This window comes from Primulina huaijiensis, chromosome 5 (genome assembly GCF_012295235.1).
Source record: "Primulina huaijiensis isolate GDHJ02 chromosome 5, ASM1229523v2, whole genome shotgun sequence".
Classification (NCBI taxonomy): Eukaryota; Viridiplantae; Streptophyta; class Magnoliopsida; order Lamiales; family Gesneriaceae; genus Primulina; species Primulina huaijiensis.
The window spans coordinates 20,408,914-20,432,189 of record NC_133310.1 but is presented as its reverse complement, the minus strand read 5'-3'; the positions used below and the strand labels follow the sequence as shown (position 1 = coordinate 20,432,189).

At 37.0% G+C, this 23,276-nt stretch overlaps 2 protein-coding genes and 1 pseudogene across 4 annotated transcripts; 1 reads left to right on the top strand and 2 right to left on the bottom strand.

Moving 5' to 3' along the window:
* Positions 1-267: 267 nt before the first annotated feature.
* On the bottom strand, positions 268-4,679 carry LOC140976968 (protein FLOWERING LOCUS D-like; annotated as a pseudogene).
* Positions 4,680-8,805: 4,126 nt separating this feature from the next.
* LOC140976966 (DEAD-box ATP-dependent RNA helicase 40-like) lies at positions 8,806-15,921 on the top strand. The gene is made up of 8 exons (XM_073441435.1): positions 8,806-8,956; positions 9,352-10,722; positions 10,919-11,116; positions 12,360-12,428; positions 12,975-13,244; positions 13,330-13,680; positions 14,110-14,387; positions 14,549-15,921. Exons 2-8 carry the CDS (start codon positions 9,367-9,369, stop codon positions 15,612-15,614), a joined length of 3,588 nt encoding a protein of 1,195 aa, XP_073297536.1. The 5' UTR covers positions 8,806-8,956; positions 9,352-9,366; the 3' UTR covers positions 15,615-15,921.
* A 435-nt stretch (positions 15,922-16,356) lies between these two features.
* On the bottom strand, positions 16,357-20,545 carry LOC140976967 (ras-related protein RABF1-like). Of its 3 annotated transcripts, none has more exons than XM_073441436.1 (8): positions 20,340-20,545; positions 19,990-20,066; positions 17,865-17,966; positions 17,627-17,721; positions 17,424-17,529; positions 17,017-17,106; positions 16,844-16,930; positions 16,357-16,589 (listed from the first exon to the last, which is right to left on the bottom strand). In XM_073441436.1, exons 1-8 carry the CDS (start codon positions 20,362-20,364, stop codon positions 16,551-16,553), a joined length of 621 nt encoding a protein of 206 aa, XP_073297537.1. In that variant the 5' UTR covers positions 20,365-20,545; the 3' UTR covers positions 16,357-16,550. The 3 variants fall into 3 exon arrangements, with proteins under 3 accessions (XP_073297537.1, XP_073297539.1, XP_073297538.1); XM_073441438.1 differs by having other exon boundaries at positions 16,844-16,950; positions 17,061-17,106; XM_073441437.1 differs by having other exon boundaries at positions 17,865-17,948.
* Positions 20,546-23,276: the final 2,731 nt, after the last annotated feature.

Sequence of the window (23,276 nt, the reverse complement as noted above, 5' to 3'; positions counted from 1 at the left end):
TTGAAAATTGTTAAAAAGGTTTAAAGTCCACTCTAAAACATTATACATCTTGTAAATTTTGTTCAGTTCTGAAGATGCTGAATGGACTGCTTTTATCAATCATTTTATTTTATTTTAAATTTCAAAAATATAATTAGTTTAAAGGGATCGCAAGTTCCAAAGAGACTATCTTTTCTGTGTTCGATGCTATCCATGTCCATTTTATAGCAGAAAAATGACTAAAGCATTTTATTCTGTTGATGCAAAATGGAAATAGACACTAATATATTCCCTTACACCACAGAAATTCGTATAGAGTAAATAAATTCATCTCTGTAAAATTTGACGCTGAGAATTTGAGACTAGAGGATTAGCATATTTATCGAATACCTTTGATAGAAGTAGAACGATTACAACGGTTGGTCAAAACAAAGCTTGAATATCTATATTTCAAGCCACCAAACACTACAAACTCGATGCTCACATAAAAAAGAATGAAAAGGAAAGGGATATAGCTTTGCAAAAGAGTGTTGGTATAAAAGGTGCTGGAAGATGGGGGAGACCGCAATCCGAACATATCTGATAATGCATGAAAAACAGTCTTTTCAACAGAGCTGTATTTCCGAGACAAGTCATTCCATGACCCTAGAGAAAATAATCACTTTTAGAGTCTAGGAGAAGTCGGTATGTGCGTAGAATGGTGTAAAGTATGCAGCAAGGGACTTGGAACACACAAAATTGTTTTGAAAAAACAAAGAGAAGTCTACATCTTTTACGCATGAAAAGGAATAGGTAAAGTTTCTCACAGCCGGGAGGTTTCATCAGCAAAGATCTCAAAATCATGAGGTTTATTAGAGAAATAATACGATTAAAGATGACTGATGACATAAAAGTTACCTTGAAATATGGCTTTATATTCTCGATTTCCATTCCTAAAATTTCCCAGTAACTTGCCAAGTCCCAGAGCTTGCGCCAGTTGGAGGCGAAACTCCTGCCTCTGATTAAAACGAGACTGAAGCTGCTCAAAAAGCAACTTGTGTGAATGCTGTAGATCTGGCTTCTTTCGATGGTTGCCAAAAGTCACCCTTAAAATTGCCATTGAATCAAAATCTTTCCTACCAAAAATTATAGAAAAGCTGCCAAATTCAATATCAGGTTCTCTGAATAAATCTGCAAGCATAGAAGCACAACTGTGTGTGTTCTTAGTTGGATTCTTTTCAACTTTTAACCTTGAAGCTCTAACTCTAGCATAATGAGCCATGTTGGCAGCTTCTCTAAATCCACTGAGCAAAGCACCATGCATGGTAGCTGGATAGCGCCTAGTAGTAGCTTCGCCTGCAAAGAACCTTTCCATCTCCCACGCTTTCAGCTAAAATATCATAATCATCGCCTGAGGCACCGACAGCGACATTGGAGTAAGAACCTAAGCAGAACGGGTCGCTACCCCATCTAGTACAAACAGTTTGGATAGGTTCTGGAATTTTGATGCCTTGTGGTTCATATATACCTGCATTACCAAGGTTCGCCACATTATAGAAAAGCTCAATCCTTGGCAGTGATAATGGACACTAGCAAATAACATTCTTGATAAATCACTCTTGGCTTTATCAATACGACCAATTCAACCAAAAAACGACCTTGCTTTCTAATAGCAGACTTCATTTTCACTATAAGTCCATCAGATTAACGAATTTAATGGAATATAAGGTAATTTACCATCTTCATATGAATAATGCATGAATTGGAAGCAAAAATTTAGATGGTTCAATGCAAGTTAATGAAAGAGGGCCAAACGCCATAACCTGATTGAGTACAAAGATCAAAGATCCCTACCGCATTACACGATGCTCGCCCCATTGTTTCATCTCTCAGCAAAGTGTACAATGAGGGGGACAAGTAACCGTTCCTCTATTTCCCCCTTGGATCAGCACCGTATGCATTTAAATTTCATGTGTCAATAAACATAAAACTTGAAATCTCTCAATCGTGATTATTACTATGTGACTGTCAAATCTTAATTTTTTTCCCAACTACGGAACCTTGACAGTTTAATCATAAATTGTTCATTATAAGAAATTTTCGTGTCAACATCTCAGCCAAGTTCATGCCAAATAAACACGAAGAAAAATTATTTTGGTAGCATGTTCTAATAACAACATTGTGAATTCACCCACTTCTATCAGTCAATACTACAGATAAGCATCATGTATTAAGTATATAATTTACATGCGCTAACATATCTTAGATTAGAAAATGGGATTTCACTGAGTAATTAATATATTCTTTTCAAACTCGTCTTTGATCGTATTTTTTTAATTACAAGTGTGAAATAGAAGAACAATGAAACTAAAACACATCACACAAAAGTATGATATCTCTACAAATCAGATGGGGAAAGCTTATTGACAATAAAATTTGTGCAAATAACTGCAAATCACCATTTTTATGACGTAACTATATGCTCATAGATTTCACGAATGACTTGTTTTGCTAAGGGTACAATACAAAACGAATACAATCATATAGTCACACACAAAATTTTACGTTTCTGCTATTTATTTCATAAATAAATCAAACCAGAGATAAAGCATGTGCAACACATACTTCTAAATTTCTCATGTAAAATGGAGTCAATATAACAATAGGAACACATAAAAGAAAGGGCTTTAGTCATGCAAGTAATCTATGTATACTAATGTTTCCTAAGGATCAAATCACAATTAATTATTTATACTAGGAGTAAAGAAAACCATCACATAATAACCTTTAAGAATCAATTGGACCACCAGCTACAGTTGCATAGCTGTAAAAAAGAAAGAATTCAAACCCGAAGGCTAGGATCATCAGAGAGATGTCCAAATGTATCGAGGTCAGTTCCCCAAAAGGCATGTGAAAAGAGCATTGCGACCTTATTTAACAAGCCAAATCCCAACCTTTTTATTCCTTCAAGCTTTCTCTGAGGTGACTCAGGGATAAACTTCATGGAACCACACTTCAGAACCCCTAGTGGAACTGTACAAAGAACCATATCACCGTCATAAACCTGCCCACCAGCAGCAACCTGAACTCCATCACTAGTGTAACGGATGGCTTGGACTGTTTTCTCATAAAAAATTGGGACATTTCTGCCGGTGCCTGGATCAGTCTTCCATTTCCACCAAGCAGAAAGCAGTGATCCCCTCCCATATCAAATGGATCGTCCTGATCCCAAAATGCAAGTGAAAGCTTTGAAAGCAATCCAGCATTTGCATATTCCAAGTTTGCAAGATGCCAATGAAACAATCTCATCTCTTCTCCATTAACAGAATCACCAGGGGCCTCCCAGAAGGTTTCCAATGCCGCTCCTAGCGAAACATCCTGTGAAACCTCTCCCATCATCTGCCTAAGTTTATTTACCTTATCCAGGAGTTGGTTGAAAGAAGTTTCCACTTTTCGATCCAAATCAGTTTCGATAGGTCTCCCATCTACACTGTAAAGAGGACACTTGTCCCTAACCTTATGAAGTGTGAATGACAATTGCCGGGCCAAAATCCCAAGAGGATTACCCAATGTACCCGTCAACACACTACCTCCCAAATCGGCAACAGCTGTCCTATTCCCAACCTCCAGCTTTTTTGTGTACACCCTACCTCCAGCACGCTTCCTTCCTTCCAAAACTGTCACCTTAAACCCAAAATTCATCAACTGCCTCGCAGCAGCCAACCCCGCAAGGCCTGCTCCAATCACTATCACATGTGGCTTACTCGGCTCCACCAAAATCCTCTCCTTTATCCCTGGTGCAACCCCAAAGTTTATATACCCTTGTAAAACCAAATAGTTGTAAGCAGAATCCAGTAAAACCCCACAATGCTTAGGAATAATATCCAGAAACATTTCCTTGGTGATCCAAATTGACACATTCTCCCACCATCTCGTAATTATATGATTCCTGATCAAGATATACTTTACCTGCTCGATCCCACCAACCACAGAAACCACCCCAGAGTCTATTTCTTCGTCAGTGAGCAAATCTGCAGGGAGACCGGACGTCAATGCAACAAAGGCCTCTGACATAGCCTCCTTATTAATCACAATTATCTCCTCCGTTACGTCATTGGCAACTTTCTTGCCTACAACATCACCAGAATTTAAACCATAGCCATGCTTTTTAACAGCTAAAGAATTCGAAATTTACATCTGGGCTTTACTGAATTCGCCAGAACTCCAAGCCAGTGACCCAACTAGGGCTCGGGTTTCGTTGGTATAACTACCATTAGACAAAAAAATTTAAATCTTTTACCTGGTTCGGATAAGACGGGGGACGACGGGGCCTGCCACACCTCCTCCTCCTAGGAATTGGCGACGAGAGATTTATTACGTGCAACAAATTTCCATTAGAATCAGTGTTTTGGCCCAAACCGGAATTCAAACCTGGGTTTTGAATGAAACTAGGACTTGGGGTGGCGCTAGGGTTCGAAGTGGGCATATGAATGGTGAACTGGAGAGGATTATTGGGTTGATTCGTAACGCGAGGATGAGGTGTCTCATTCGATGAGGGTTCCATTATCGCGATTCAGATCATATCATGGTCATAAACAACAAATGCACCGTAACTTTTCTTCCTTTGTATTGCAGAGAAAACGAATCATTGATTCTTGGCCCTGTGGAGAGTGACAACGATGATCGCCTGGTCCCCAGGTTTCGACTTTCGGAAGTGTATCAAATTTCAATAAAATTACCAAAATTTTTTTTTTTGGACTTATATATATAGAGTTTGCCGTCTAATATTGATTTCAAAATCCTTTCAAAAATCTAACATCAAAACATTAGATGCATGTGATTGTTCTTTCAATAACTTCAATTGAGTTATTTGTTTTTCGAACTATATAAATATCCACGATGTATTTTCCAGTATATTAATATATATCTCCTCTCTCGAGTGATAAATCATGATTATTTTATCAATCAATTTATTATCAGTAAATTGAAGCATTAAATTCAGATAAACACAAATAAACGAATAAAAATTCAAATACATAAATCAAAAAGTAAAAAACATAGTTTCAAACCAAATTACGTCGTTCTCCAATAAAATAAAATAAGGTCATGACGAAAATAAGATAATATGAAATCATGTTCTTCAATATAAGCATGAATTCAAGAGACAATGAAGAAAAACATGAAATTGGAGATGTTTCTCCGTCATCATATGCCGCTATCTTCTTGCCTTACTTTTTTTATCGTGCCGTCTCGCTATACGCTATCAAAAGTCTACTAAAACCCCCTAGAAATATGATACATCCTCTATTTAAACCCTAGAATCCTTATTGAAATATAACTGCAAGACGTGCGGCGATAGCTCGTTGTAAATAATCGAACTTCTTGTCTTGAATTTTCAGTTTCGCCCGAAAGGTGCTGGATCTTTGGTTTTTGGGCACTAGATAGCCGAACTTTCTGTCTTGATTTTCCAAATTTCTCCGTTCATTCTATTATTCGATTCCTCTTCTTTTTTTCAACTCTTTTCCATGTTTTTTTCATTCCACAATATATGCATGCATGTTGCCTAATCTCCTCCAAGTGACAAAAACAACTAACAAACAAAAAACGCCTGATCAAGCTTGATTCCCTCATTGCTATTATTTGTGTAGTAAGATCATATACTTGAGTAGAAAGTGACATGATAGAATCCACCTCATAAGCTATAGGAGCTTTCTTCATTATGGATATCTCCGAAGGTCATTAGAAAGTATTTATGGTAATTTGCTCTAACATATCACATGCTTGATCGGGCGTCTTTTAAAAAAATAGTTCCTCCAGCAACGGCAACAACTGATATCCTTGTTGGTGTATTCAACCCATTATAGAATAACTCAATCTGGACTCGATCTTCAAAATTATGATTCATGAATCTCCTAAGAAACTCTTTGTAATGTTCTCAAGCTTCATATAATTGCTCCAAATCATGTTGCCTGAACGTGCTAATGTCAGTCTTTAGTTGGGCAGACTTGACGGGTGAAAAATATTTAGCTAGAAATTTCAAAGTTATGTCTACATGTGGTGATACTGTCTAATGGTAGCGACTCCAGCCAACTCCGTGCATGACCTCTGAGAAAAAACGAAAACAAGTGGAATCTAATAATATTTTCAGAACACTATTGATTTTTACCGTATCCACAATCTCAAAAAAAAGTTCTCAGTGAATGTGGATCTACAGTGTCTAAGCCCCCAAATTGATTCTACTACACCATATTGATCAGCTTCGGCTTGTAACTCATGGTTGTTTGCATTGATAGTTCAACGAGCTATATCAAAATAATTGGTCTTGATCGCTGACTTGAAGTGATCTCTTATGGCATTGCATGGGGTGGACCATCATTATTCTCTGTGTTTTTAGCTATCTTTTTAAGTTATTCTCTCTTCGCTTTTCTTAGTAACTTGGCAATTTTTCCGACTTTCGAATCAAATATTAGCAAGTCATGGCTTTGATATCTTTCCATACACGACAAATAAAGGAAAAAAACTAACAATAATAAAATAACAAAAAATAAATAAAATTAACTCTAATTAAAATCATGCTTACAATATCAAGTTTTAATACATGATGAGTAATTCCCCCGATGAATTAAGTATTCAGAATTATACCAAGTATTGTAATTAAAATAGCCTTAATTTTATATAAATTTCAAAGAAGGATTTGAGTCCACTAATGAAAATCAAACTAAACTTATGCAATCATTAAAATTGAGAATTCAATGAAAAAATAGATATAGAGGTTCCATTTCCTATGGTTATCCAGTATGTTAATTATTCATATTGACGTCTATATTTTTAAATTCATTTAGTTTATTATCCAATAACACTTAAATTAGTTCTAATCTCTTTTCAAGTGACAAATAAAATTTACTGTCTAATATTGATTTCAACATTCTTTCAAAACTCTAACATCAAACGATAGACGCGTGTGATTATGGCTTCAATTAAGTTATATGTTAGATGTATTTTCACATTATCTTAGTCTATATCACATTTCCCAAGTGATAGATCACATTTATTTTACCAATAAGTCCATGATCAGTAAATTGAAAATATTAAATTCAGAGAAACACAAATAAACGAAGAAGAATTCAAATATATAAATCAAAAAATAAAAAAACATAGTTTCAATTCAAGCTACGTCGTTCTCCCAGAAAATAAAATTACTTCATGACGAAAGTAAGAGAATATGAAATCATGTTCTTCAATCTAAGCATGAATCTAAGAGAAAAGGTGGAAAAACATGAAATTGAATATGCTTATTCATCACCGATGCCACCATTTTCTTGCTTTCCTTTTTTCGTGGGTCGTATCGTAATACACCTTCAAAAGCCTACTTAAAAAAACTAGAAAATATGATATATCATACATTTAAACACTAAAGTATTTGTTGAAATAAAATTATAATTCGTTCAACGATGGCTCGTTGTATATCGACTAGGGATCACCAAACTTGTTGTCTCGAATTTTCAGTTTCACCTGACACGCGATGGATCACTAGTTTTTGCGTGGTGGATCGCCGAACTTTCTCTCTTGGTTTTCTAAATTTTCATCCTTTATTCTATTCTCGGTTACTCTTCTCTTTATTTCAATCCTCTTCGATGCCCATTTCATTCCAAAATATATATATATGCATGTTTCCTAATCTATTACAAGTGACAAAAACAACTACCAAACACATAATTCTACTCGAAAACTAAAAAAATTCAACTCAAATAAACACGAAATATGATTGCAAATTTTGCACTTATCAACACTCCAACTTATCAAACAACTGCGAGCTAAAATATATTGTGCAATTTATATATCAATAATTGACAAAAGGAAATTCCAGTTGATTGAGAGCAAAGTCGCAGCAATGGGTTAATTCATACAAGGATAAGGGGGAAGGAGACTGAATGGCTTGAATGACTACTAAAGTATCTCAATCAATAATGTAACTTGTATTTGTAAAACTATGATGCTTGAACCACACCACGAATTCCATCACAGCTAACGTCTTAGCTAGATGTATGTATCAAAGACTTTAACCGGGACTGTATAAGAAGGTCAAGATGTAGTTTAGTCTTTGACCGATATACTTGCACACCAAGTTAATATGTGTACATACCGTCCCGAAATTTCGGAAAATCATTTGACCAATCAATGCACATTATCTGATGTCTCCAGTTGTCAAGAATGTCTCTTAAAAAGACAAAGATATGATCACATCTTTCTCTCTCATTAATAAACTTTTTAAAAGCAGTTTATTGTCATTTTTGAATATATGTCAAGGTGCATTAATTGCGTCATACTATAAAGGAAAAAATGAAAGATAACTTTCTTTTTTGTCGTCTATCGGTACACACATTTGTTTTGTTGTAGATTTGATCGTTGAAGGAATTTGTGTATTTAAATACATGATTCAAGACTGAAAAAGATACAGATGCTCGTCTTAGCACATGCTTTATGTTTATATCTGATCATTAATGATTAATTTGTGCTGTTTTACCAACTCTAGTTGCTCGAGCTACTTGTTAAAGAGTTGTGTCTGTATCTGCCTGAACTAAGGGTTTTTTAAATGAATATATTTTAATAACTTATAAGTTAAAATTTTATTTAAAAATATTTTTATTAAATAAAAAATGAAGCACTTTTAATCAATAGATATATGTTAAAAATTCAACATGCCACAAAATTACCATATTTAAATAATTATATTATATAATAATCTTGCAAATTCAGTTATATTTATAATAAATTGAATGTTAATATTAATAATTTTTTATTTGGAAATAAAATTTTGTGAAACCTAGAAAGTAGGAACTCAGATCTGTACACCCGCACCCAGACAATCATTCCCTTTTGAACCCTAACCTTAATAATACATAAATAAAAAATCGTGCCCTCCCTTCCATCCGTAATTCTGTAATCCAATTTCGCCAGTGGAGCTGAAGTCGGGGGCCCTGTTTAGCTCGGATTTTCGGTAAGTTTCGAGATTTATTATGTAAAGCTATTGTTATTTTTGAGCTTATTTAATGTTATTCTATGTTTTTTGGCAGAAAATTTCCTGCGATTACGGCGGTGTAGTTAGCTGATTAATCATGATTGAAAGCTTACTCTTTGATTCAGAAACCGCTGTTTATCTGTTTCATAATCCACCGTGAATATGTTCGAGGGTTTAAACGAATTTAATTTGGTGAATTTCACATTCTGTATTTATAAATCCAACTGGATTTGATTGTTTAATAGATGTATGGAGCATATTTCGCATGATATTTTATTTCAGCGCAACTGCTGCGTGTTTTGGCCACTACCTGGATCGAGCTTTAATTCCTTTTACTCTGTCGCTTTCTAGAAATTAATTTCAATTTCTTTCAGGGTGTCCAAATTGGAATGGCTTCTGCAGAGGCATCCCCCAGTACACATGGCCCCAGATATGCGCCAGATGATCCTACTCTGCCTCAACCTTGGAAAGGATTGATAGATGGAAGTACGGGCGTCTTATATTACTGGAATCCTGAAACAAATGCCACTCAATATGAAAAGCCGACGGCCTTACCACCACCGTTGCCACTAGGGCCACCACCTGCAGCTCCTACCCCCAAGCTAAATCCTATACCATCAACAAGAACAGTGCAATCAGATGGTTTTCAGAACCAGCAACATACACCGGCCCTTATGCCACAAGGGCAACATATCAGTTCATCATCCCAGCAACACATTCAGCTGACACCACAGGTTTCTCAACATCAAGTGCCACCACCTGGTCAGGTGCAGGGGCCACACTTGGGGTCGGGGATACAGCAGCAGGGTCATTTGGCGCCTGAACAAATCAGGACGCAAATGGTGGAGCAACCTGGTCAGCAAGTGCCATTCCTGTTGGGCCAAATGTTTACACAGCCAGGTCAGCAAGGAATTTCGCAACCAACACCGCATGTTCCCACTCAACCAGGCAGCCAAGCATCTTATCAACAGATGCAGCCTCATGGTCCACAAGGTCAAATGTATTCAAGCTCTCAGATGGGAAATCCACACGGTTTCCAATTTAACCCTTACCAAACGCCATACGTAGCTCATCAACAGAACATGCCTCCGCAGGGTCCACAAAGTTCCTTGCAGCCATCTCAGCATTTAATTCCAGGGTCGCTGTTACCTCACCAACAAGACCAAGCGACAGGACTTGCTCCAAGAGACGACTCTAACTTTCATCATGGAAAGCACTCTGGTTTTGTAGCTGCCCACCAGTATATGATGCAAGGGCAACAGTTTCCCCGTCCCCGAGAACAGAAAAATGGAATTCCTCAAATAGATGATGTAGAGTATCAGCAAGGGAAGAAAGCTGGGTTTTCACCTGCGCAGGTTCAGCAAACAGGGACTCCGTCTACGCAAAACTTGTCTGCAGTAGGAAGTTCCAGTCGAGCGTCACATATGAGCACTACACCAAACCAAGAAACCCTATATGGTGGCTCATCTGTCAACATGCAACAAACCAATCCTTCGCTTCAGGTGCATCAAGCTGGGGCAGACTTAGCACATTCACAGCATGGTTCTAGATTTCCAAATCAGATGGACCCTGGGATGATGCATAGCCAGCAGCAGAATCCGCCTCCTGTAGCATCAAAGATGGCTTATGAAGAAAACCATCTTGGAAGAACTGGAAATGATTTTAACTACAGCGCTGACAAGGGCGCCCCTGCAATGCATCAGCTGCCCAAGCTTGCACCCTTACCCATGGCAAGAAATCAACAGGTAAATTCTTTGCCAAGAAACATGGGAAAATAAGACGCCCTTAAATGAATATTTGACATGGGTGTATGCTCATATGTTAATACCAGTTCGTGAAAACTATATGTAATGTTCTTGCTAGTTGCATATTCTATATGCTTCAAGTCGCAACAAAATCCCGTGTTGAACGTTTATTTAGACTAGTTATTTTTTGTACCAGGAAATGAGGATGGGTGATTTCCCTCAAAATGTCACTCCTATTGTCCCAGGAAGATTGAATGGTCCTGGTCCTTCTGGAGCCCCTCCTTTTCCCAACAATGCTTTTCTCAGACCTCCTTCGGCGATCACGGGACCTTCAGATCCTATTCATTTATCAGCAGCAGAAATTTATCGACAGAAGCATGAAGTAACCGCCACGGTATGGTCATTTTATCTTAGCTTTGTTTTTAATATCTAAGATCCTAGAGGAAACACCAGTTATGCTTATATTAATGTAGCTGAATGAATAATGTGATAGATTGTTAGTCGCTGGATTTGACTTTGAACCTTGTAGAAGGGTTAAAAAGGCACAATGTAATTTTCTGGTTACACATCTTTCTTGCTACCAAAAGGCCGGCATTCATATGTTTTGACGTAGACGTTTGGACTTGATAATGTCTGCCACACAAATTATCTATAGAGATTTTACTGTTGAACGATTTTAAATTTTGATGTATGACTGCTATAAATTAGCTAAGAGTACTTCGATTTTAAGCACGGGGCAATATTTTTATCCTGAACAAAGCTATCTAGAGGAAAGTTATTAGGGTCGAAAGGACCATTATTTGGAGAAAGATGAATAATATTTGATACTCAACTTGAATGAATACAGAGTTTTGAAAGTATGGTTGAGACAATTTGGCCATGAGAAGTTATCCTACAGTTTTGTCAAGAGGAAATCCTTTTGAAATTACAAATATTTCTAGCCCCCCAAAGTTGTGTAAAATAATGACATTGCCTATCTAGTTTCATGTCATATTTTGCTCCTGATTTTTAATTTGTTTGCATTGAGGCAAGATGTCTCTTGCATTGGCAAAATCGGGTTCTGTTGTGCCATTTCTTTACTTTATTTATCAGAAAGAACTTCCAAGTAATTTTTTCAGACAGCACAAATAAAATATGTGCATGCATTTTTCTTGTCTAAGATGTGGAAGATCCTGTCATATAGCTCCTAATTTTCTAACAATTCTCCAGCTTTACAGTTATTTGACTGAACTAATATGTCAAGCCTTTAGAAATTCTTTAATTTAGAAAGGTGACAAGTGCAAGAAGCTACTTCATAGGTTCAATTTTCATGCATTTACGCATAACTCAAAACTCAATAAGTAATTAATCATGACCAAGAATCACAATTGCTATCAAATGGAATATATCTTCTGTTAAAATGGGGCCAATGGAAAGTAATTAAAGGCTCCATGGACAAGATTCATGTATTGGTTTGTTTTAGTGACAGCTTGCGTGTATTAATTTACCTTTGTATTGTTACACATGTACCCCTCATAATTGTATTTACAGTGAGATTGTTTGGCTGCTGCATTAATTATTTTTTCCAATACTTTCTACCCGAACGAATGCTCAATCGTATCCAACCGCGTGACTGATGCTTGGTTTATATTGTTCAGGGTGACGACGTTCCAGCTCCATTCATGACTTTTGAAGCCACTGGATTTCCGCTAGAATTACTACAGGATGTAAGTGTTTGAACCTAATTGGATGAATTAATATTTTCAAAATTTACATCTTATACAGAGGTGATGTTCCTTATGCCCTGCTTAATGTTTCATTTACAAAATTCATACTTTTAGCTCATCAATTCTAACTTGTCGCAGGTGCGATATCTGCTCCAGAGGGGGAGCACATGTCGTACGCTGCACTGCGATGCGCATTTCTGTGCGACAACTATTCTGAGTGTATGAGGGTGCTAATCAACTGTTGGAGCCTTCATTGGGCCCTGCTTCTTGAGGGGTGGTTGGTGCCCGGTATCCAATTCACAATAAATATGTGACTGGGATTTCTAGCTATTGGCTCCGTTTCTTCTCTTTTAATTGCTCCTTTTTGTTGCCTCGAGTTGCTTCAGTAAGCAACCGCAAACCCCTTGAGCAATTATATTTTTATTTTATTTTGTTTCCTTCTCCAACATTAGACTAGCGTAGGTTCAACTTTACGATAGTTTTGTCACTGGTTTGAACTTCCTTCGAAGCAGTCTACTGAAGTTCATTTTTACTCGATTTTTGCAGTTGCATTTTGCTGGTTTCTCTGCTCCCACGCCCATTCAGGCACAAACATGGCCTATTTCTTTACAGAACAGGGACATAGTTGCTATTGCGAAGACAGGGTCTGGCAAAACACTTGGTTATCTTATTCCCGCATTCATTCATCTGCGACGACGACAAAACAATTCTCAGAATGGTCCAACTGTGTTGGTTTTGTCTCCAACTAGGGAGCTTGCCACCCAAATTCAGGATGAAGCGCTCAAGTTTGGTCGATCATCTAGGGTTTCATGCACGGTTGACCTTCAAATCTTTTTCTTATTAGCAAATCAGTTATTGCTTTAGTTATAGATGAAGATCTCAAGTTGTTGCTTTGTTTCAGTGCTTGTATGGTGGTGCTCCAAAAGGCCTTCAATTAAAAGAACTAGATCGAGGGGCGGATATTGTTGTGGCAACTCCGGGTCGACTCAATGACATCCTTGAAATGAAGAGGATTGACTTTAGACAGATCTCTTTTCTTGTTCTTGATGAGGCTGATAGAATGCTTGATATGGGTTTTGAGCCACAGATTCGTAAAATCGTCAATGAGTTGCCTCCAAGAAGGCAAACTCTTATGTACACTGCAACCTGGCCCAAGGAAGTTAGAAAAATAGCAAGCGATTTACTAGTTAATCCCGTGCAGGTCAACATTGGCACTGTTGATGAGCTTACTGCGAATAAGGCTATCACACAGGTATATATGTAAAAAAGGAAATGTTCTCCCAAAGGGAAATTGAATCGTCAATAATCTTATTATACATATTCAAAAAATAAACATTATTGTAAAAATAAGTGGCTTAAGGGCCTGGAGTGTGACTAGTATTGCTATTCCTTTTGGTGGTCTCTGGAATCTGATACTTCTGACGCATGTGATTATTGTTTCGTTGGTTGCATTCAAGCAGTTAAAGCATTTTGTTCGATATATCTATTTATTGCTATTAGTTTATCAGGTCTAAATTATGACTGATACTACACCAGACTTACCCTTTTGCTCCTTTGTATTCAGATTTTAGGTTTTTAGTGTTTGTCAGTGTTAGGAGTATATTACACGCATTTATATCGTTGCATTACTTTATTGATTGAAAGAAATCTCCATTAACAAAAAACTACTTTGCTTCAATAGCATGTGGAAGTAGTCCCAGAAATGGAGAAGCAAAGACGCTTGGAGCAAATTCTTAGATCCCAGGAACGTGGTTCTAAATGTATAATTTTTTGTTCCACTAAAAAGTTGTGTGACCAGCTGGCACGTAGTATTGGACGAAACTTTGGAGCAGCTGTAATTCATGGAGACAAATCTCAGGGTGAGAGAGACTGGGTTCTTAATCAATTCCGAACTGGGAAGTCCCCAGTTCTAGTCGCCACTGATGTTGCTGCTCGGGGGCTTGACATAAGAGACATAAGGTCTGGAACTTTTGTTTTTTGCTTCAATTTTACAATTCTAAGTATCTTTTGGATTATAACATTTTTATGTGTAGTTTGTTTCACTTTTCCTCCTTTCGACACTTCTGGCTATCAGTTTTAATTTTATGTTATCTATGCCTTTCGATACTATCTTGTCACAGGGTTGTGATCAATTATGACTTTCCAACTGGGATTGAGGACTATGTACATCGAATTGGAAGAACTGGGAGAGCTGGTGCTACAGGAGTTTCGTACACATTTTTCTCTGAGCAAGACTGGAAACATGCTCCTGATCTTGTTAAAGTTTTGGAGGGGGCCAACCAGCATGTGCCTCCTGAGGTGAGAGACATAGCTTTACGTGGTGGGCCTGGTTTTGGAAAGGATCGAGGTCCCATTAACCGTTACGATTCTGGTGGTGGTGGTGGTGGTGGTCGTTGGGATTCTGGTGGTCGTGGTGGCATGAGAGATGGCTTTGGTGGTCATGGTGGGATACGAGATGGTGGCTTTGGCGGTCGTGGAGGCATGAGGGATGGTGGTTTTGGTGGCCGAGGCGGAATGAGGGATGACAGCTTTGGTGGACGTGGAGGGATGAGAGATGGTGGCTTCAATGTACGAGGAGGGATGAGAGATGGAAATTTTGGTGGTCGTGGTGGTGGGAGAGATGGTGGTCCTTCAGGTGCTCGGTTGGGATGGGACAGGGGTGGACGTGGCGCACATGATCGATTCAACAATTTAGATGTGAGAGGACGAGGCCAGGGTCGGGGGCGATTCGAAAATCGAAGAGATGGCCCTGATAGAAGTAGGGGTCGGAGTTTAAGCCGGAGCCCTGATAGAGTTCGAACATGGGGTTCCAGTCGAAGCCGAAGTTCTAGCAGAAGCCGTAGCAGAGGTAGGAGTTATAGCCGGAGCCGGAGTTGGTCTCGGAGCCGGAGTCCAAGGAGCAGTCGCAGCTGGAGCCGGAGCCCTAGACGCAGCCGCAGCCGTAGCAATGATAGATACGAGAGAAGGCCACCACGCAAAACGAAATTCGACCAGGTAAATGTTTCACCACCAAAAACTGAGGTTGCACCCTGTAAACCCGAAGCATCCTTGACGTCTCCTGGTACCGGGGGCAATGCATTTTGTGGAGTTGAGCCAGCAGAGAAGGTTCCTTTGGTAGCAGCTGTGGATCTTGACAACCTTGTTGCTGAAGCTGATCCTTCAAACAATCCTCCTGTCGAGCCCTAGGGTTGCAGATATGGATCTCCACTATACTAAATGCATCGATCCAGTTAGGAAGACGATTGGCATACCGTAATGCAGAATCCAACTGGTTTTCTCTGTGGTGTTAGTGTTCTATATAGTTATGGGTACGACGCCACTGAGTGCTATCCAGCGATCTACCATTTTTCCTTTACATTGTCTTAGGTATCATTTACATCCCCCTATTGAATTTGGCACATTCACTTATGGGTCTACAAACAAAAATTAATATTCGGAACTTTCGGTGTTATGACACTGCAGATATTGTTTGAATCTACTTGAGTTTTATTAATGTGGTTTATAGCTATTCCTTTCCTAAATTCTTGAGAGACACGTCCACGTGGGATACTATTATAAGAGCAGGGGAGATGTGCGTGTCTTTTTTTGTTTAATCATATTTTATCATGATCTTTTTCCATTCCACCTTTGGTAAAGTATTTTGAAATTTACAGCTTCATGAACATTTTGGGAATTTGGGCAGCTATAGGTGTATGCAACACTCATCTTGTTTTAATTTGCATCGATGATCTGACCAACAAAGTTATCAGTGCTCAAGGCAATTGAACTGCACAAGACTGTAGATAATAATATTCGTGTTTTATCTTTTTTTTCTTAATTGAAACTGAAGGCTCTTCTATTTTTGTAAATTTCAAGAGTATTGTACATTATCAAATTCTCGACCACGTCCTTGTGGGGTGCTAAGAGTTCGTGCATCACAAAAGCACATGCCAATATCACGTTTTATTAATTTCAGATATAGAATTTTAAATAGTTAAGTCATCCAGGTTCAGAGAACAAATTATCTTCGATTGAAATTGTGCACGCAGTTGTGTATTTAACTGAAAAAACATAATAGGTTATATAGATACAGGGAGATGAGCAATCTTAAGTAACACAAATTGAAGTCTGGTGAAAGCGTATTCATGACGAAGACGGCCGTGGCAGTCTCTTGGCGATTTCCTGCCCACATCAAAACTGAGTTAAGTTCCACAGCACGTGAAACCAAATAGCTTATGTTTTATGACAAAAGGAACATGGAGCTGAGTGCACTTGCAAGCATCAACATCGACTTCAAAGAACAGAAATAATTCCTCACATTGTTGCAAGATTAATAGACAGTAAGAACATTTGGACCATTTGATTATAACACAATTGGCCGATTGATGCGAAAGATTGCATAAAAATGAAAGTAAAAAAAAAGGGTAAAAATTTACCTCGAAGAGCTGGTTTATATTGTCAGCAGTCTTGGCAGAGGTCTCTATAAAGAACATTCCGTTCTTTTCAGCATAGTCATTTCCATCCTTCGAAATATACAAGAAAGCTACAGTTTGATAGACCAAAAGAATGCCAACAGTAGGAAAATCTAATGTAGAATTTATGTGCTTACTAGAACTGGTACTTCTCTTTTTTCAAGAAGATCAACTTTATTACCTACGAGAGCCATGACTATGTCTGGATTTCCATGCTTTTGTAACTCCTATAGTTTCAATTCTTGTCAAATGTTAATACAGGAAAATGGCAGATTGTTCTGCAGAGTAAAATCTATGACATTGTGAGTGTAGAATAAGTACTAGAAATGTGCATTGAAATAGCAGTCAGTTAAGTGACAATACAGCTTTATATGCTAAGAACACATAACTGGTTGCAATTGAGGTTTTAATCTTACAAAGCCTACAGTAGAAGCTTCAACCAAACTTTAAAGCTGAAATCAACAACTCAGTGCATAGTCTGAGTAAGTTTATCTCGTCTTTTTTGCGAATTTGAGGATACATGATGTGGATCTCTTGGACATACCTTGACCCAATACTGTGCCTTGGTGAATGATTCGGGACTAGTAATATCATACACGACTACGGCAACTGCAGCACCTCGGTAATACAGAGGCGCCAGTGCGGCATACCTGCACAGCGGCAATGCTTGTCAAATCATTTGCGCAAACTTCGTCTATCCAGAATTGGGAAGGGATTGGGTTACGAGATTGATTGGTAAAAATAAACCTTTCTTGTCCAGCAGTGTCCCATATTTCAAATTTCACTGTAGTTGAATCTTGCAAGGCTATTGTCTGAGACAAGAAAGATGCTCCAACTGTGACCTGTCAAAGATGTTACAAGTTTGGATAGATCCATCTAACAATCACATAATCCAACTTCTATACATTATCAAATAGTTACAAATTTAATGAGCACTATTTGACATTCACATCAACCTATGTCCATAACATACATTATCCTTTACCTTAGATGTAGGATCGAACTGACCACGAACAAATCGAAGAACAATGCAGCTTTTCCCAACCCCAGAATCACCTAAGAGCACCAGCTGTGGAGATAATGGAAACTAATAAGGGCACAAAAGCAGATGCTTTTTAGTGCTTTCAACATTTTATCCAAATCATTTCAGAAAAACCTCAAACAAAAAAAATGTCAAGCGTTTGGCACAATGATACACCAAATGGTGTGAATTCAGTAGTAATTGACAACCATAATCAGGTAAAAACAGAGGTGGTGACGTGATAATGACAGCACAACTTCTATCTCAATAGAAATGCTGCCATAGGTATACAGGGCTGTCACGTTTAAAAGTTAAAATTGCAATTCGCACGGCTCAATAGATGGAACCTGATTCAATATATAGCAGGAGCAGATTGATTAAAAATCATAGCACAGTACTATTTGATTTTATTAATTTCCTTTTTTCCCTAAAATACGATTCAGGTCCTTGCTTTCATTTCTTTGCAGCTTTACTCTGCGAATTTACTTAACGTCATCTTGTCAATCCCACATTCTCTTCAATATCATCATTAAAACCATGCCATGGACGCCATAAAATGCTCTAAACAATATAATGAACTCGACTCCCTAGTCCTCCCGTACAGAAAACCTCACTGCCCTCGCTGTGAAGATTCCAAGCTAACAAAAAAAAAACTTATTCTGTAAGGTAGATGATTCATAGACTATAAGAATCTCTCATTAAAAGCCACAGCGCATCTTCCAAGAAACTTCATATACACCCGTCCCCGACTTTCCACCTAATGTCATCCTTGAATGAGTCTGCACGGTCCTTAGTTGCTTTACAAGGACGCCTGAGAGTTAACACTCGGAAATGCCCAGCACCAATACCCCCAGACAAAGGGCTCTCATTTCCAACTATCACCTTGTGCTACAGTGAATTCTTTTTCAATGAAAACTCGACAACTACCTAGAAAGTAATGCGCTGATATTAGCCACTAATTTTCAATACCATGCCTTCCCTTCCTAGAAGGTTTACAAACTTTCCTCCGAATTTTGATTAACTAGATTCTTTGATTTAGACTCATTGCAATTGCCCCAAAGAAAATTTTCTGATATTTCATCAATTTTATTAATCGCACCTGTAGTAATTTAAACTTTGAGCCACTTAAACGCAACAAGTCACAACTCAACTGCCTATTAGCAACCAAATATCAGTTCAAACCTTCCTTTACCATTTGATATGAGAAAAGCCGAGGTCTAACACTATTCACCCAATCAAGAGTCTGAAATTTTTATCCCAACCAGACGAGCATCAAGTAATACACCAAGCGCCAAGATTCTAAATGTTAAAAGGCATATCTTTCACAGCCATTAGCTCTCATGGATCAGGTGGTTCGCAGTCACACCCCGAGCAAGCAAGGTTCAAGTTAAATGCATCCCTCAAGGATTGTCAGAACACTAAAACTAAATGGCTGGCCAAAAGGATGAAGTGTTCAATGATAACAAGCAGCAGCAGTTAGTAATGCTCAAAGCATTCTGTTACCAAATCAGCTCATTCATAAAAGCACGTGTAACAACAAAACACATCCAAAGACGGCAGAGAAAATTTTAGGATAATATCCGGTTTTCGAATAAAATATCCCAAGTTGGAAGCAGTTAAAACAGATTTAAAGACTCCACAACAAGCAGAAATCAGCTAACATCTCAAGTTGACTCTCACTATGAAAGCAAAAATGCTTGAAAGTTCACACATATAACCATTAGACTGTCCTACATGATACTCTGGGCAGATCGTTAAACGTAAACCCGTGATGAACTTCAGCCTTCACCTGATTTTAAATGATAAGCTCGTGATTTTAGTTAATTTGGGACGAACCTGGAAACACGGTGGAAAGGATCAAAGTGGGATGGTTTGAACTTCAAAATATACAGTATTTGAGAAGTGGAAGTGGAATATGAAACAAGAAAAGCTCTCATAATTGGAAGGCATCGCCTGATTCACTGGTAATAAGGAGCAGTTGTTTGTCACATGATTGCCTAATTAGAAGACCTCACTCAAACACGATGTTCTTGAGATCAGCTTTTTCAACAAAGTCAACACTGACATCAACAAGCAAGCACAAATTTACCTTAACTTTAAGGTTATTCGCATCATTCAATCCTCCATTTTCTGTATTTAGACGTCCCAACCTTCCAGCATTTTTATCTGGTCAAAACAAAATTTGAAGGAAAAAAAATCATTAATAAATATTTCAATCATGCCCTCGATCGGATTCAATATTATTTTTGACAAACGTATATCGTAGGAGCAACCGAGCAAGGAACAAGCCAGGATCATCGTTTTCCATGATAAAGGTCAACAGATTCAGAACTATATCGATGAATTCTATAATTTTTGTTTCAGAACATACATTAACATTAATAATAAAAGCGAGAAGATTCAAAATGATCTAAACCCTTGATTGATGCTGAAATTCACCTGGAACGGACGATGCACAACCCATGGCGCCGGAATATTTCGGGAATGGAATCTTATAAATTTATCCAACTTCAGATATTAGGGTTTTGGAGCGATGAAATGGGATTGGGCGAAAATTTTAATCAGCCTCAGCAATTTGAGTTCATAAATTTTGAGTTTATTGTAGAACAGTGAAAGAATAGAAGTTTGAATAATTTCATAAAATTTCATCATTTCTAATAGTAAAAAAAATTGTTGTTTTGTTCGTGTATCAAAATATTTTTTATTAATTTATAGATTCAGGTTCGAGTCTAATTGATTATGATTAATTTTTTAATTTATTTAAGATACTTAGTTGTTTATTCGTAATAAATTTGTCCAAAATAAACAAGTTTCTGGTATATGTTCAAGTCCGTAATACAGTAAGTTACATTATATCATTGTAGTCTATATCATACATGTACTCTAAAAAAAAATATTTTTTACTTTCACTTGTCATATTTTCGATTGAATTTTTTATTATTATTATAACTAGTTTATAGTCCTATATTCTATTTACCTGCATAAGAATCAAGGATAATTTTGAAAAATAACAAATATTATATTTTTTATTATTCGAATATTTTTATGTATTTTTTTTTACTTACGTCTAAAATTTTCTGATAAAAACTTGTGTGAGACGATTTCACGGGTCGTATTTTGTGAAACAGATCTCTTATTTAGGTCATCCATAAAAAAGTATTACTTTTTATGCTAAAAGTATTACTTTTTATTGTGAATATCGATAGACTTAACCCATCTCATAAATAATTATTCGTGAGACCGTTTCACAAGAGACCTTTTCAAATTTTGAAGATAGTTTGAGTCAATTTCCCTCCAATAAAATCGAAAAATTTTGGTTGGGGAAAAGTGTTGTGTGCGTAAGTTGGGCCTGACAACATAATGGGCCGAATAGAATTGGTCTCTTATTATAACAGTCTGTAAATGATTTACAAATTAATTGGTGTTAAATTTTTGTACAGCGGATGGCTTGTATCAAATCAATTTCACAAGTNATCAGGAATAAAAAATATAATATTCTACACCGAACTTGATGAAATTCACTCGCTATAACATATGTATATGAGTAATTTTAACCACAAAATTCTTATGACATCGTTTCACGAGATAATTTCGTGAGACAGATCTCCAACAATCCGTCTAATGAAAAAATATTACTTTTGATTCTACATAAAAAGAAGATTGACCCGTATGATCGGTAAGATCGTATGAACTCAAATTTAATAACAAATGCAAGCGTGCGTCATAGACGATGAATTTCAAAGTGGTGTCCATGTTAGTAGGCTTTGAAAAAATTGAAGATAATGTGAGTGATATTTGGTAGATTTGATTTGACTAACCAACATCCTAAGGGGACAATCCCACATGATGCAAATTAGAGATAAAAGGGTCCATTTTAAACTTCACCATTAAATTTGGGGACATATGTTTAGACTAGTTGCTTCACACTCTTTTGAACTTGATTATATAGTCATCTTGTCATCACCCTATCCTCAAACTGTGGATTGTGACCACCACCCCCTTACTAAGTTTTTGGGAGATAATTAAAAAAAAAAAAAAAACTAGGCAAAAACTTGTGTGAGACGGTTTCACGAGTCGTATTTTGTGAGACGGATCTCTTAATTGGGTCATCAATGAAAAAGTATTACTTTAAATGCAAAGAGTATTACTTTTTATTGTGAATATCGGTATGACTGACCCGTTTCACAGATAAATATTCGTGAGACCGTCTCAAAAGAGACCTACTCTTTCAGTATTTCTACTTCTTGATTGAATTGAGCGAGCAATAGAGTCACCAAGACAAGCATGCTTCGGATAAAATCATTCTAATAATCGAGTATGAGATTATTCAATATATTTAAAATTTGAAGAATTTGTTGTAACAAAACAAATTGAATAGAATACTTTGTATATATTTTTTGCAATATATCTAGGTCGAATTATTAATGAAATTTGACCTTTTTTATTAAAAAAAAAATTAACATTCGGTCCCAAACTTGACTCGATACCATTCATTCTTGTATGTTATGTCCATCACTGACGGTCTTGAAGATTCTTTGGGTGGGTCTTACGTTAACCCACGTCACCATCTCATCAATATTTGTGAATATGTAGTTTTCATTATTTTCTTCGTGATATTTTGAAGCAAACTCTTAATTTGTTGGTCAGATGTGATGTTTCCTCACATTTAATTTTGGCCTATATTAAATATGGTATTCTATTCCCTTCTTATTACAACATTTTATAGAATGTGTAATCGGGACCTGACTAATTAGACGTAAGATGATTTGCATATTACTGCGTTAGTTTAATAATTTATTTAATGTATATTTACATATAGTGGTTTTTGGTTTCTACATCATATAAAAAATATTATATACTCGTTTAAATTGATCTAATATAAATTTATTACGAAAAGGTCTCATTCTATATTCATGAAGTATGTGTATACATACATACATAGATACTACACTATACAATTAAAATATATAATTTCTATTCTAAGAAAATCAAGATTAATATTTATTTGTAGTTATAGAACATCAATAATCACTACACTCTTGCCAACAAACTAGCATGGTTATGCATCGACGGAAGATGTAGAATCTTGCCCTCTCTTCCTTTATTAGACGGCTGCATCTCAGTCGAAACGATCTCAACGGGTGTTTTTCGGTAGGTTTCATGGCGGAATACGGTGGCAGGCTGTGGAGGAGTGGTGGCGCCGACGGTGGTTTTGAGTGAATAAATAATATTGTGTGATAGGAGGGAACAATGTGTAAGCATCTTGGTAGAGATGCATGTGTTTATATAATAGGTGATCATTTCTTGAAGTGGGGGTCTACTATTTTTTGAAAGAAAATAAATAAATAAATAACTTTTTCAATTAATTTATTCATT